At 42.7% G+C, this 15,970-nt stretch overlaps 1 protein-coding gene across 1 annotated transcript; it reads right to left on the minus strand.

Moving 5' to 3' along the window:
- Positions 1 to 263: 263 nt before the first annotated feature.
- On the minus strand, positions 264 to 14,763 carry CTTNBP2NL (CTTNBP2 N-terminal like). Its single transcript, XM_010009657.1, has 4 exons — positions 14,658 to 14,763; positions 5,815 to 6,045; positions 2,913 to 3,020; positions 264 to 2,111 (listed from the first exon to the last, which is right to left on the minus strand). The coding sequence occupies exons 1-4, from the start codon at positions 14,754 to 14,756 to the stop codon at positions 630 to 632; spliced, it is 1,920 nt and encodes a 639-aa protein (XP_010007959.1). The 5' UTR covers positions 14,757 to 14,763; the 3' UTR covers positions 264 to 629.
- Positions 14,764 to 15,970: the final 1,207 nt, after the last annotated feature.

A 15,970-nucleotide genomic window follows, 5' to 3' on the forward strand; every position in this document is an offset into this window, starting at 1 on the left:
AGCTAAATTTGACCCTAAGAAACTTGTGTGTGCTTCCTCAAATAGCTGTGTCCCACAGGACAAAGCGTGGCTGGCTGCGTCGGCTTGGTGCTCACCTTGCAGGATTTGTAGCACATTTGCTAACTTCTTTTAGCAAATGGAAAGAATTCAAAAGAAAAACAGTGTTGGTTTCAACATTCAGGACTCACAGAAGCATTAGTTTCAGCAACGAGATGGTCCCCCCCTCCTCACCTTCCTCAGAGAATCACATTCGTATTGCAGGCTTAGATCAGGCACTTTTTAGATAATGTTCATCTGGAGTAAAAAGTCTGCAAAAGTTATTTCTGCAGAGTTTAAAGTAGCATTTCAGTCCCATTAGAGGTTGATAGTTAGGTCCCACCACACAATTGTGGTTCTTCTTTATATTTGACTGTTGCCAGGAGACATTTTGAGGCTATTGTATAGCTGTGGTTAAGGTTTCTTCATAAACAAAAATATTTCCCTACCTATTCAAAAAAGAAAACAAATATACTAAATGCTTTATACAGACAGAATCTGCTACTATGGCAATAAATAACATGGAGTGGAAAAACAGTGTCTTAGCTCTGGGATGCTAAGCCATGGAATGTCACATTCACATTTTCTGGAGACTAGCTGCTAGTTGGCAGGAGTATCTCAATGTCTTTGCCATTTGACACTACAGTGTTGTTAGAGCAGCTACTTGCCACGTCCATGGGGGCACCCAGCGAGGATGCTTGGGAAGAGGTTTTGGTTAGAGGAGCAGGAGCAGCAGGTGACTGAGCGAGGCCGGGTTTCTTTGGGGGAATGGGAGGAGGGTTCCCTCTTTCTGCTCTAGGAATGGTCGGTGATTTAATTCCAGGAGACAACGGGCTTAGTGGGCTGGAAACCTTGCCAGGGCTTGGAGAGTGACCAGATTCGTTTTTGGGGCTCACAGCATTCGCCAGGTTTCGATAGTCTGTGCCAAAAGGTGAGCTGTTAGGGGAGACAGGTTTAATAGGTCCCTGCTGGCTGGTAAATCTGGAAAGGACCTGAGTGACTGTATTGCGGGCCAACTGCTTGGCAGCAGAGTTATCTGCTAGAGTAGGAGACAGATCCCGGGACGGAGGGCTCTGCAGACCACTGGACTGATGGTCCTGTTCAGCCTGAGACTGAAACTTGTGCCGAGCTGCATGGAAACGCTGATTGATCCCCACCTGGTAGGATGACTGGTAACCAGGGCTGCTTGCTGAAGCTCCCACTAAGCGTTTAGTCAAGACTGGTGAGGAGCAGGGAGAAGGTGTAAGAGAGGAAGCAGCTGTGCTGCTGGGAGACAGGGTGACCCCACCAGAAGGGAGCTGGGACATCAGATGCACCGGTGACTCTGTTCTTACAGGAGAACTTCCATTCTCAACTGTGTTTTCTGAAGCTGCACCAGCAGGTTTCTCCTTTTGAACTTGGCTCTCTGGTGCAGTTGTCTGCAGTAGCTCACTTCCTGTCTGCACATCTGTATCATAATGACCATTGGACTTTGCATAGGCATGAGTAGGTGTAGTAGGGCTGGGAGATGTGGTGTGCACAGCTTTGCTTGTGCTGGCAGGATTTGCTCGGTCTGCCTGCACACACTCTGTCTGGCAAGACACAGACTTCACTGGGGGGCCATCAGTTGCAACCCCTCTGGACACCACTAAGGGGCTGGGCTGCAGAGGCTCGGTAGGACTGTGCTCCTGGCAAGAAGCCTCCAGCTCTTTCAGGGCTTTCTTCAGACATTCCACCTCTTCCTTAAGTGCTTTTGTACGGTTTTCTTCTCTGTTCAGCTTGGCTTTCAGCTGTTCTCTTTCAATGTCAAACTCCGAGAGCTGCTTTTCTACTTGTGCTTCCATCTGTAAACCCCGCTTCCTCTTGGATGCCAGTTCCTCTTCCAGTTTACTCACCTTACTCTTCTCTTTTTCCAATTTCAAGCTCAATTCTGCTGTCTTCTGCCCCTCTTCAGCTGCTTTGGCAGTGGCTTTTTTGCACTCCACTACAAGCAGGGAAGACAGTTGCTTGTGGCGTGCCCTTTCCTCCTCCAACTGGCTTGACAGCTTCTTCTGTTCCTTTTCAAACTTCTTCACCTGGGATTTTTCAAATTCCAACTGGATGATAAGAACATAAGAAGACTGTAAGGGAACCATGAAACATCCCGAAAATAAATGAAGTATAAATCCCCAAAATGGAATGGAGTTACTACATATCTTGGAGAAATTATACAGTAAAAGATGGAAATGGTTTAGAAAGAGCTTCTCGCCCCAGGTATCTGCAAGACAGTCTCACACGACTCAGGCTGCAGGTATTAAGAATTATTACTTACTAGTAGTTTTATCATGTATGAAATTCAATTGACCTTTAGTGAGATGTACACCCAGTCTGCCATGTACCGATCGAACACGCGATCTGGAGCAAAGCTTCCTTCCACCTCATTTACTACTTTGTTGGTTTGTCTTTTAAAGGCATTTAGACTTTAAAATGCTGATGTGTTATGTATGTTTAATAAAGTCTACAGCGCTTAAGTAAGAGAGAACAGTAGCTTAAATATTTATTATCATCTCTGAATAGCACCCCCAGGAGATCTTCCATGACTTATTCTGAATTCTGAGTACTAGAGAGCCCTATCATTTGTAAGTGCAGGCTTGTTCTTGAGAACTTCTCACATTTCAGGCTGAAGTAACATTTCAATTGCCTATTAATAGCTTTTAGCACTGCTCAGCTACCAAAACACCTCAAAATATTAAGGTTCTTTCTCATATTTTGATATCAGAAAAGCTAGGAGTGCCTCACAGAGGAGGGAGGTGCCTAGTGCTCCTTCAGCACAAAGGTGCAATTAGACGTTGCTACCGAGTTCACCACCCAGGAGCTGGGTTTCTGTGGGTTGGGCAGTCCCAGCTCCCGGAGCATACCTGCTGGGTGAGCCGCTCCCGCTCCTTCTCCAGCATGTAGGTGACATCATCCCCCTCTGCTGTGTCCTGGGCGTGCCGCTGCCGCTCCTCCTCCAGGTCCAGGATCACCTGCCAGGCAAACACCCATCACTGTAATGCCCAGCACACTGACAAGCAGGAGAGATCGGTGCCTCCGCACACGGTCCAACGCCAAATGGAGCGGGAGAGCAACCACTGCAGCCTGAGACAGCCCAATTCACCTTGAAAACCCATAAACCAGCTTTTGGACAAGTTACAATATTATACTACTGTTTCATAGAATCAGAGACCGGTTTGGGTTGGAAGGAACCTTAAAGCTCACCCAGTTCCAACCCCCTGCCACGGGCAGGGACACCTTCCACTAGACCATGTTGCCTTGAGTCAGCCCCTTTAGGCACTGGAGCTGCTCTGAGCTCTCCCCTTAAGGAGCCTTCTCTTCTCCAGCTGACCCAGCCCAGCTCTCTCTGCTTGTGTCCACAGCAGAGCTGCTCCAGCCCTCACAAGCATCTCCATGGCCTCCTCTGGACTCACTAACAATAGTAATATTTGGTACAGCTGAGTCAGTTTGTTAAAGAAGTTAGGAAAACCTCACACTGCATGTATCTTCATTTTATTATTAAATAGCTAAATTGCATGCTTTTCCTCCAGATTGCATAACAGCCTTGAGAAGTCTACTTTCCTCTGTCCTTGGTTGTATGATGCCCCATCAGAATCTCCTGGCAGGACCATTAACGTAAAGCCCAGCAGAAGCAGAGGCACTGCCCAGGGAATGTGCAGCCCAGGGACATGGGGCACTAACAGTTACCACAAGACGATCCTCACTCTGGTTTCAGCAGTAATTCACACACAGGCTTCTCCCCCAGTTTCTTAGAGGGGATTTGAGGACTGCTGTGCAAAGTTTATTTTAAAGAACATTAATTTGTTCTTCCACTTAAGAACAAGATGAGCTCTTGAAATGAAACTGCTTGCCATAAGGACCCAGTTAAGGAGCTCCTTCAGCTTTTGTGCTGAATTACATGAATAATTGAAATTCTATTTAACTCAACAAAAAAAGGCAGAATGCAAACTTCTCACCAACAAAACTCTAGGCTCTCCCAACACATGCTCACCACGAAGCTTCCAAACAGTGCTCAAAGATATTTAAATACACAAGGAACATTCTTATGGAAGGAGACACGAAGGACAGAACAGGAAGGGAGAAAAATATCTTATGTTAATAGCATGATTCAGCTCAATACGTGGCTGAAAAGGGAAGCACACAGCTTTTCTGCTGCTTCCAGTAACTTAGAGGACAAACCAAAAGCTGAATATACCTCCAGCTGCCCACCCTAAGCATAGCATCTGTGATTTAAAAGTCAAGCTGACCAGTTTCTTATGTCTTGGTAAGGTTTCTACAACATAAATGCTTCACATTATTCACAGACCTAAAGGAACTTTCTCTGTCTTACCTCCATCAAAACAGATTGTGGCAAAATAAACTTTAGCCCACATGTTGATGAAATAGAGGGCTCAACTTTGAACCTTTTGATTAGAAACAGAATGTGACTACTTGTCTTTGAGATCTTTGTACGTGATTTACTAAGTTTAAATCAAATCAAGAGCGATACACCTGACAAAAAAACCCAGGATGGTTTGGCGCAAGTGCAGGCACTAGTCAAAAGCACACCAGGATCTGACATTGTGAAAGGCAACTTCTAGACGCCAGGGTAATAGCAGCACCTCACAGCCTGCCACGGGTGCAAGCAAAACCAAAAATGACTCTTGTAAAACGGAAGAGTGGTATGTGAAAACGTGGAGATAGAGTGCTGCAATGCAGGTGACTGCAGGGATGCTCCAGGGAGCTCCTCCCAGTTGCAGATTCAAACGATGCACGCTTGGGCAATTATTCTCTGCCCTGGCAACATAGCGTGGACAAATACTTTAATCATTTTGACTTGTTTAAATGTACTGCAGGACAAAACAAAATCGTATCACAGAACCAGAGAATGGTTCAGGATGGATCTTAAAGCTCATCCAGTTCCAACTCTCTGCCAGGGGCAGGGACACCTTCCACTAGAGCAGGTTGCTCCAAGCCCCTGTGTCCTTGAACACTGCCACGGATGGGGCAGCCACAGTTTCTCTGGGCACCCTGTGCCAGCACCTCAGCACCCTCAAAGGGAAGATTTTTTCCCAATATCCAATCTAAACATGTTTGTTTTGTTTGGTTTTTTTTAAAGGCTAACCTGTTACATAAAGAGATTATGTTGCAGCAAGACTCCAAGAAGCAGAGTTCAGTGGACTTCTGCTTTCAGACTTGTGTACAGCTCTACGTTCCTCCTGTAAACTACAGTACCCCAGATGAGCAAACCTCTGTGAAAATAGGGTCTGACATGTCGAGCAAGCACTTCACTGATGTCAACGTATGTTTGTCCTGGGTTCAGCTTAAACCACAACAATGTTAAAGCTATATAAGAAGAATAATAGGTGCTTTATAAAGAGGTCAAATAGCATGAAAAATAGTTATATTTTTTAGGAAAGCATAAAGAGGTGCACTCCTGGCACCAGCTCTTTGATTATCCCTGAGAACAAGTCACAAGCAGAACAGTGATATGTTTGCTGAGAATTAATCTTCCAGAGACCTTTAGGTAAGCACTATATCTCTCAGTTGTGAATAAGCTTGTTCCCTTTTGTGTGTCCTAACAAAACCATCTTGCATACATTTCAAACGTTGGAATTACAATTAATAAGCTTACCAGCTGCATTGTATTGAGTGAGAAGTTTAAACAAAGGTGCAAAGTTCTTTCAGTTACCAAAACTCAAGGCATTTAATATGGTAACTTCAGCAGAAACAATTATCAACATGCAACTACTAACTTCTGCACATCTTATTAGAAGCAAAACCTACCTTTCTGTGTCTGCTTTCTGCAGCAGCTAGTTGGGATAACATTCTTTCCTGCATATTCTTGCAATGTTTCATCACCACTTTCAAAATGGATAAGGGATTGGAGCATACTGGTTGCTTTTCCCCATGATTTCCCTCTTTCAGGGTCTCAAAATCTCTCTGCAAAGCCATTAATGGATCACTGATGTTGTACTTCCCATAGCGTTCTTCAATGAATGTGTCTCTATGCTGGGCCTGCAATAAAAAACAAATTTGCATTTCAATATACTTAAACCAGAAAAACAGCTAAAGAAGAAAGTACTTTGTAGGTGATAATCCACTTCCTAAATTTTCCACTTTGAGATAGAGATCTTCACACAGTATGATTCATATCCTGTTATCTGCCAGAAGAATGAGGGTATTCAGACAGGAAAACACCAAGGTGCGTCACAGTAAAGGTCCCTGGTTAACAGACAGGGCAGTAAATCTCAAGTCAAACCAGTCAATCAATACACTCAACACTCAATAGCAGTGCAGTCCCTGCCACTCTGGTCAGCTCCTGCTCTCCATGTAAGATACATGGAAAGCTTTGCAAAACCCACTTGCATTTCCACAGCTGGAACACAAGCAAGTGCACACTCTCCACAGGCAGCCTGAAATAAGCCTGAGGGAGGTTATATGAAGCATGTGCTCGATTAGTTTCTCACTGTCCTTCCAGTATTCCAAAAGAACAGTGTCTTTGAAGCAAGTGGCCCCAGAAAAGCTAGAAACAAAGGAAAATCTTGCTTGAAAACACAGCTTCTCCATGATAAGGTCAGTCTAAAACATCCTCATACCGCAGCTACCTGCTATGTCTGTGATTACATTCCACAACTGTGAGAAAGGAAATAAGGAAAGTAATCCTTGCTCAACAAACGGTTTAATCATTTACTGCTGTACCAGTGGAAGAGCAGTTGGGCCATTTCCTTGACTGTCACCATCAAAGACTTTCATGTTGAGCAGTTAGAGTTTTATTCTCGCAATAGCCTATAAATCTGTGAATTGTTAACAAAATCCTTAATGTTCTCATCCAGACTAAACAAAGTGTAGTTTCTCAAGAAGGAAGATAGGAATGATCAGGATTCTTTTGGTGACATGTAAGAATTAAGGAATATCACATGCACTAGGCTTTACATACACAGCATTTAGAATCAGCCATTGCAGCTGGAAATCTGTTTGTCAGGATACCAATAGCCTTATCCTATTGAGTGACTACTGTGAATTTCTAAACAACAAAATTTCATAAACACAGATATTAAAATATTATCTACATGTTTACCACCATGATAAGAAACTGTATGAAAACAGATATCCATACAACAAAAGATATAAGAGGGAAAACTAGATTCAATAGAGCCCTCAGAGCTGATCTGTCTTGGCTCCAAGAAATATAAGCATTAATTTCCACTGAAACAGTTACAGGCTACATGCCCAGCATCTGTGAAAGCCTGTGACAGTGTTTTGCTCCAGTGTGTATCACCCACAGTGCAACCCTGTGCCCAGCAAAGCTGCTGCACCCTGCCAGGAAAGAACATCATCCACAGCTGAGGCTTAAATCTGATTCTACTTGATTCATTACAGTCACGGTAACCAAGCCTTACGAGATAATTCATACCTTTTCTTTTCTAGATTTCATGATTATGGAGACCTAATGAGCAGCCTTCCAGTGCCCTAAAGGGGCTGACAAGGAAGCTGGTGAGGGGCTTTGGACAAGGGGGCATGGCTTTAACCTGCCAGAGGGGAGACTGAGATGAGATCTGAGGCAGAAGCTCTTCCCTGGGAGGGTGCTGAGGTGCTGGCACAGGGTGCCCCGCGCAGCTGTGGCTGCCCCATCCCTGGCACTGTTCAAGGCCAGGTTGGACACAGGGGCTTGGAGCAACCTGCTCTAGTGGAAGGTGTCCCTGCCCGTGGTAGGGGGTTGGAGCTGGATGAGCTTTAAGATCCCTTTCATCCTAAACCATTCTCTGGTTCTACGAAATGAAAGTGTGAACCCTATTACCTTTAACCAAAGCATGCCATCACCTTTAAAGCAGTTAAAGCATTCAATAGTATGAGTAATTAGCAAAGCACTGTGTGACCTACAGAGGAAAGCTGCAACACTAGAAGCTGCTCTTTTCTTGACAGAGCATGTGTATGACATGTTTTTGCTCCCAGTCTGCTCCCAGCAAATGCTGCACGTTCTTGGGTGTGCTTCGGCTTTCTGTGTACACGCTGCTCACATCTGAGCACCCTCACAAGCACAGACAGAGTTCAGCCATTCCAAATTAAGCACAGCAGCTTTTCAGAGCTGGTGACGGGTTCTTAGCACAAGCTCCACAAAACCCTGACTCTGCTGATGCTGTGAAATGGCATTCAGCTGTCGCAGAGTGGAAAACAAGGATCTGCCTTGAATGCAGAGTGAAAGCGTGCCAGCCCTGCTGCGTGCTTCCTCAGAAAGCCTTTCACCTAACGAGAACAGCAAACTGTCACCCAATTCTCATGGGATTGCCTAAGGACATCTTTTAGATAGAGAAGACTGAGCCTGACTAAAATGAAGCCTGTATTTATTGGAATGGCTCTTTTCTGATGTCCCAGTATCAAAGCCAAACACTTCCCTCAAGCATACAAGAGCAATTGTGATGCTCTAAACACCACCCCACACACCAGTTGGTACAGGGATGCTGAAACAGAAAAGCAAACTGCTATAATTGAGCTGTATAGGTCACAGGACTGATAGATAAGCAATAAAGCTTTGCTTTACTCAAACAGCTGTTGAGATTTGTGCTGGTCCTGCCTGTAAGATGCAACCACATGATTAGCACGAAAGAAAAATAATACAGAAGTCAATCTGTTCTCAAAGGGAAAAGTCTGTGGGTTCCCTTGACGAGTGACATAAACCTGAAACAAATTACTTTGCTTTCCGTATCTCCTCCAGAACAAAACCCAGTTAAAGTCATTTGTCCTATGGTACTGGTTTGGAGTTCTATTTTAACCCTTGCAGTAAGCAAATACAGAGGAACAACTCACACTCAGAAACACACCTCCCTCTTTATCAGGAATATCTACCAGGAATGGTGGATACCTCTGATCAGAGCTTAAGATACTGTTCTAACTTTACACTGAAGAAAAAAAAAAAAAAGAGGAGGAAGGAAAAGCTCAGTCCTGGAAATGGGAGGGCAGCCCTGGATAATGAGCCACCCTGGTTTAATGAATCACAGGAAAAACTGCAGTCTTGTTTTGGTTTTCTTTGAGAGGCAGGAATCTTCAGTTATTCTGAAGAAGTTACAAAAAATGACTCAACTAAACCTCACTAGAAGCATGGAGGGAAATTTGGAGTGGCCCACGCATTACAGTCTGTAAATACAAAGTGGGATACTCAACCAGCTGGCCTAAGTGCTGCGACAGATGAGCTGCTCTTCCCTTAAACCCAATGCACCCTGGAGCTGGTGACTCCAGAGCCCCACAGAAACACAGGAGAAACCCATCAGGAGGACACCAGTGCTGTTACAGTGCAAGCAAAGAGGGGGACATTAAAAAAGTTTACTTCTGGGCAAGTTCTTTCTAATAAACACCCAAAGAACTGGGATTAAAGTCACAGCCCTACCTATAACCTCTGAGTTTCTGCAATACTGAAGGTGGAACATAAGTCCTGTTTTCCCTCTGCTCCTCGCAGCACTGGGCTCTGAACTCTATTGAATTTAGTGGGGTGGTTTATTTCCTGTCTGGGAAAGAACAAGAAGTTCTTCCTTTGCTACTTTGAGCAATTAAGTATTTTCCTGACCTAGCATGACAAACAGATGAGACTGTCCTAACATTCACAGCTTTCTGAAGTCCAGCTATTCTTCTTCAGCAGCCAGCAGAGCATAAACACTTAATTAAAATTGTTTAGACTGGGAAAAGCCTTAAACAGGTCACCCTACACTGACCAGCTGACAAAACCAAACCCAGTGCTTTGGCATTTATGCCACCGTGCACTCGGGCACATAATCTACATGTTATTTCATACAGGTACTGAACTGTCACATACACGAGTGACTTCTCTAGGGCTTCTGCTCCTCACAGAGGCAACTCTTAGCTAAACTTCTACTGTCGCTGGAGATCACACACAAATATCTCCAACAGTTTTGATTTTGTCCTGTCTGAACTGAAATTCAGTCTTAAATCCAGTTTTTATTCAACTTTCAAAACAGCAGCAGCTTGATGATGGAAGAGAAATGTTCTATTAGTGAGCCAAAAGTGGGGAAAAACAAAAAATCATCAGAGTCCAGTATCAACCTATTAAACACATAAATCCACAGGAAATCAAGCTTCAATAGTGAGGAAATAAGGTTACAAAAAGCATTGTTAACTTAGAACTGGAAAATTTAATCTGGAAGACCAGAGATGACAGACATACTTAAAACATCAACTGTGCTTTGAAAGAAGATGTAATCTTCTGCAATTAGAAGATGCTCTAATTAAGTACTTCCACCTCTATCATCTCAAATATGAGTTTCCTACTAAACCGTTCAAACTCCAAAAGCGACTAAACAGACTATTCAGCAATTCCGAAGACTATTAAATTGCCCTCCCCCAACAGGAAAAAAGATAATATTTAAGCTTGTGCTGCTCTTAAAAAAAGGAAGCAGATACCTATTTGCGCAATTTGATTTTTTTAATAAAAGATTTCCTTGTTTATGTGACAGTATTTTCTCTCTCTGCCCTCAATCATCTTTACAACTTGTTTTACCGGGGAATTTCCAAGACTTGTTTCAAGTATATTTTTGGTCACAAAGTCGAGTGTTACTTTTGCCTGCAATTTTAGAGTTCAGCTTTCAAGACTTGGCACAACACAAACACACTGTTATTAACTGCAGCTACTGTGTATGCAGCTCTCCAGAAAGAATTTGCACAGAAGTTCCTCCTTTATGTTGCAGAGAGTGGTATAATCTTTAAATAGCTTCTTACTGCCTTGAACTTCCTTATTAGCTTCTCTCCCCAGAGACAGATATTGGGAATAAAGACAAGCTGAGGTCACAGCAATCGCTGAGAGAAAAGGGAAATGGGGGTGGGGACCACTTGCTTTGCACAGAAATAAATGTCACAAAGCTGGAGGGGGATTCTGAGTCTTCCTGTAGCTCCAGCTCTGAAGCAAAGCCTAGCAAAGAGCCACAGAGCAGAAATTACATCGCTCGAATGCATTATGTGTCTTAATTGCCATCATTATATCAAGTGAACAAACCAGATAAACGAGAGCTACCCAGCTTTGCCCACATGAGACCTTTTTATCAGCTTGGAAAATGTTAAGAAGCTTTCTTAGGATATGTCAAGCAGCACAAAACTGTGACTTCTTTCCCTGGGAACTGCTGGTCCATAGCACAGACAGCACACATCCCAGTAAAAGCCTGGCCACGCATAGCTTCAGCATCCTGGTGATGGTAGTCCAATGACTACGGTGTGCTCACTTGGGTCACCCTTAAAACAAGGAACCTGATGACACCCTCACAGCTGAAAGTCATTCCCATACATCTCTGCTCCTTTCAGCACCTACCTGGAGAAGGTGAAGAGAATCAGCCTTCCAAAGGACACTGGCTGCTTCAATCAAGAAATAAACCAAAACCTCCCCAAACTTGGAGGACAATCCGTAAGAAAAGCCTGCATTCCAGCAAGACAGCACCCATGGGAACACTGCTACATCTAAGCTGCTTTGTAAGGCTGCAAAAACCCATTTTGTCCCATCTGTGAAAGATTTACTAGCATCTGCAGCAAGGTTTTATATTACTGAACTTTTTTATTTAAACAAGAGGTAGACTTAGTTTTTTGAACCTGCACTGTAAACTTAATTTCTAACTCCACTGACAAATGAACACTTGATTTTGCAAAGCATTAGCAGTGCTTTATAGAGTGAATCACTGAATTCAGAAGCAAAACAATGAATACCAGCTCTCAGTCATTAATGCAAAAGAGACAGTTTCTGTTCCAGTGTAAACTGCCTAAGGCCTTATTAACATCAAAGAATGAGCCAGAAAGCTGTTTCCTGTTTTCCAAAAGTAAACAGAACTTCATTTCTAATGTATGGAAAGGTCTGCTTTAAAGAACAGGGGTAGGGAACAAAGTACTTGAAGATAGCAACAGAGACCCATTTAAATATTGAATTGTTTCCAGTCACGGTATGCTATTTTAGAAGACTAACCTGTGGTTCACACATGCAATCCCTTCCACATGGCAATGAGAACTGAGAATCAGCCCTCAGTATTATGCAACTCTGACAGCATCTGTTTTTCCTGGATGATTTAAATACAAATATAACTACAGGAAAAGGAGCACAATAAGAAATGAGACTTAAGGTCTGTTCTGAGGGGAACATTGAGATTTATGTAGTGGACAGGAAGGTACTTTCAGGCAAAAAAAAAAAGCAGCACAGCTTTTTCTCAAAGAGATTTTAAAATTGAGGAAGCAAACTGAAGCACTAGAATAGTCTGAATACAGTAAATTTGTTAATTTAATCCTTTATACTGGTATCTCATGATGCAGTTTGAAACAGATGTTAAAAGTCAAGAGCAGGTCTACTGTGAAAGCAGAGGGAGAGATGATGGTCCCCATCCCCAACACCCGCCTCTCAATTAAACACAGTACACAAGGAAAAAAGTAAACCACAGAAAAAAAAACCCCAATAATGAAGGTCAGAAGTCAGCAAAGGGCAAGTCATAATATACCAGAGGCATCAGTTCGAGGTGACCTAAAAACTACTCTTGATAATACGAATCTGAGCACCAGACAAACCAACCTCAGGAATTAAAACCTTTTATGCCAGCATGAAGAGGAGGGTGCAAATGCTCACGGAGAATGCAACAAGGAAGAAAGGGTGAAGATTTGGGGAGGGGAGGTGAAGAGAAGAGAGGAAAGTGAAGAAGCAAATGAAGCAAGCTCTGGAAAGCCTGGCACAGAAGCTTGATTTTGACACGGTGAAGCAGGACCAGCACCAGCTAACAAGTGGCCTAATATCATGAGGGAGAAGTAAACTATTTTAGGCTTTGTCATCTGCACACATGGATTCTCTCTGCTAAATGCCAGATGCTAAATGTTCTTCTCTAAGCATGCAGGAATATCAGTCATTGCAGACTGTGCAATAATCACATTACAAGTTTACAAATGAAGGTACTCCCTATCTGCAGGGGCTTGTTCTTTCCTATAATGTACCAAAGCATCTCCCTCAAACACCCAGAGAGCTCAGAAGCATTTAAATCTGAATTAGATGTCAAATTAGCCCATGAAGGGAAATGCATTTTTCTTACTATACGAGAAGTAAATAGGCAGATAAAACTCTGATTTTTAATCACTGACATCTATGTGTCTAATGTAGATGCTGGAGAAAAACACCATCATGGTTTAAGATCATGCAATCCTCTAACAAAGTTCAGGTTTCACTCCACCTCTAACATACACAGGCAATTACCAAGCCTCCAAGGAGTCCAACTGCAGAGGCAGAACAGACTGTTCATAACACTCAAGGAAGAGAAACAGCAGCAAGACCACTGTCAATTCCTGCGTGTGGAACAGCTAATGCTTCCACCAGGCCTGGATGTTTCAACCCCTCCCAGTGCAAGTCCAATCCATGCAAGTCAAACTAAATGCTGAGTTTCAATCTTTATTTCAGTCTTAGAAGGCTTTTTCTTCAGGGCTGCATTTTTATATGTATCAAAATGCAAGTAAACAGATCAGTGAAGTGGGTTTTCCTTTAATTAGTCACACACAATAAAACTATTCCAGCCAGTGAAGCACTTGTAAAGCTGTTACCACAGTTACTATCAGTAAACAAAAAGAAAAGCACAGCAAGGCCATGAGCCACCTTTTACTGCCCTTTCCTATTACCTTCAGCTTTCCTCACATTCTTCAGGTAGAACTCTATAGCATATCCCTTCCAGAAGAAGAGGAATATAGCACTAACTTTTGATTAGCTTGGTATTTTATACTGCATAATTATCAAACATAGGTTGCAATTTAATTTAATTCCTTCTCAGTTATGAGTGCTTGACAAATTATGTCAAAGGGTATTTATTCTAACTACATTAGTCTCCTCATGCAAGAGGGAACTGCAGGTTAAATTTCAACAGGAAAGAGAATTGCTTTATGCTACTGGAAGGTACACAATAACAAGCCATTGGAATGGAGCTGCTGCATTCCTTCCCATCTCTCTGCTCCATTACATGCATTTCACACTGCAATATGAAAGCGATGCTTGCTTTGCTAACGTGTTCTGACCACACAGAAATAGAAGATGATCCCAGGACAGAGGAGACCTTTGCAAGTCTGTTCCAAGAGAGGAGCTGAGCCTTCCACACCATCAATAGCCAATAGCTTTGAGAGGGTAAGGATACTCCTCCAAAACAAAAAGATTTGTCTAAATGCAAAACCAATTAACAATAAATATATAAGCATCCTGGCTGTTCTAGAGGAGGACCTCCGTCCACCCACCCAAAGGTGGTTGTATTTGGAATGAAGCAAGAAGAGTTTCTGTTTTAAGAAGCCCTCCTTACTAAGGGAAAACAAAACCATCAGAGAAAGTCTGATGGAGCTTTTACATTTCTTGCAACTACAGAAACACTTGGTTCTTTATCAGGAAGGATGAAAGCACATGCATAATGCTGTATTTCAACACTGAAATGCTTCTTGTAGCCAGCTTCCAATAATGAATTCCAAGACATAGACTAATACACAGCATTTATTATCTAATACTACTGATATTAAGGTGGGATTCTGAACCAGAAATAAATCTTTGCCTCTGAACTTCACCTGGATCCAAGTGCTCTGCAGAACCTGTACTAGTACTATTCTCATTTTTGTCTCTTATCGCAGTACTTAAAACATACCTTTAAGGCTTCTATGACAAGATCTCTTGCTTCCAGTTCTCCCTCAAGAATGCTAAACAGCGTCAGTAGTTCTGGCTTGCTGAGTTTTTCCAGATTCATCCTGAAAACCTGCAATAAAGAGAACGTAGTTTATTTGGTATTTCTTTGTACAATGAAATCAGTATTCTAAGCTATGACATATCATCTCCATTTCACTTCAGCTTCCCCTTTTTTCAGATGTAGATTGCCCTGGGGGGAAAGGGGACGATACACAAGACAATCATTCAGCTTCTAAAACCAGTTGTAGAAGGCGCATTTTTCCCCTTTTCCCAAGGGGTCCTGAACATATGCACACCCAGATGGTGTAGGCAGAGTGTACGGGCTAACATGACAGTGTAATATTCACCAAGAAGTAGCCAAAGTTAACAAGGGAGGGAAAAACATGGGTATTTAAAAGCCATACTACTGTAGACTACACATCTGGATCCCACAGCTGTAAACATCACTGAAACGAGACTGAGGATGTGATGAATGCAGTCCAAACTGCAGTCCACCTACACAAACTTAATGGTGATGTTAACATTTCAGTGCTACAATGCATTTCCTAGGAATACCATTAGGAATGGAACAGGCCCAGAGCACTTCACAAAAATCAATGCCACAGAAAAACCACACACTTAATTACTATTCTTTCAATATCACTACAATTTATTAAATATGATTTTACTGTCCACATCAGAACAAAGACCCATCACCTGCACTGCACATACAAAAAGCTTACTTTTCCCCTGCATCTTTACTGATACACTTAACATTAATAATAAGCCTTTTTATTTTAACAAAGGAAGCAATTTCACAGACTAAATCCTTGTCTCTGATGCAAATACACCTGTTGATATAGTCTTGTGCCATGCACAACAATCAGTTACGCTTTTCCCAGTCCAAGTCACATCCACCTCTTGTCACTCCTTGTATTGATGAGAAAATGCTGCAGTACAAAGCTAACCAGAGACATCAAACTCCACCAGCAGGTGGTAAAGGGTTAACTTTACCTTTACTGGAGAAGACTATCCAGCTAAAGTATTCAGTTGAACTCTAATTTTTCTGAAGTCACTGCTGCTTTACAACTGATTTGCATAACTGTGCCTTGGAGAATTACGCACAAATGCAGGTTCTGTCTTGTTTATGCCAAAGCAGTTTTCCAGTTGCTGGGAATGGAAAGTTCTGCTGACAGAGAGAAGTAGGCAGCCTTCACACAGCAAGAGAAATCAGAAATCTGCTGTGTACCTGCTCTCCTAAGCGTGCAGGTTTCTCATCACGCAATCACATTCCTG

This window comes from Nestor notabilis, unplaced genomic scaffold (assembly GCF_000696875.1).
Source record: "Nestor notabilis isolate BGI_N333 unplaced genomic scaffold, ASM69687v1 scaffold28442, whole genome shotgun sequence".
Taxonomy (NCBI): Eukaryota; Metazoa; Chordata; class Aves; order Psittaciformes; family Psittacidae; genus Nestor; species Nestor notabilis.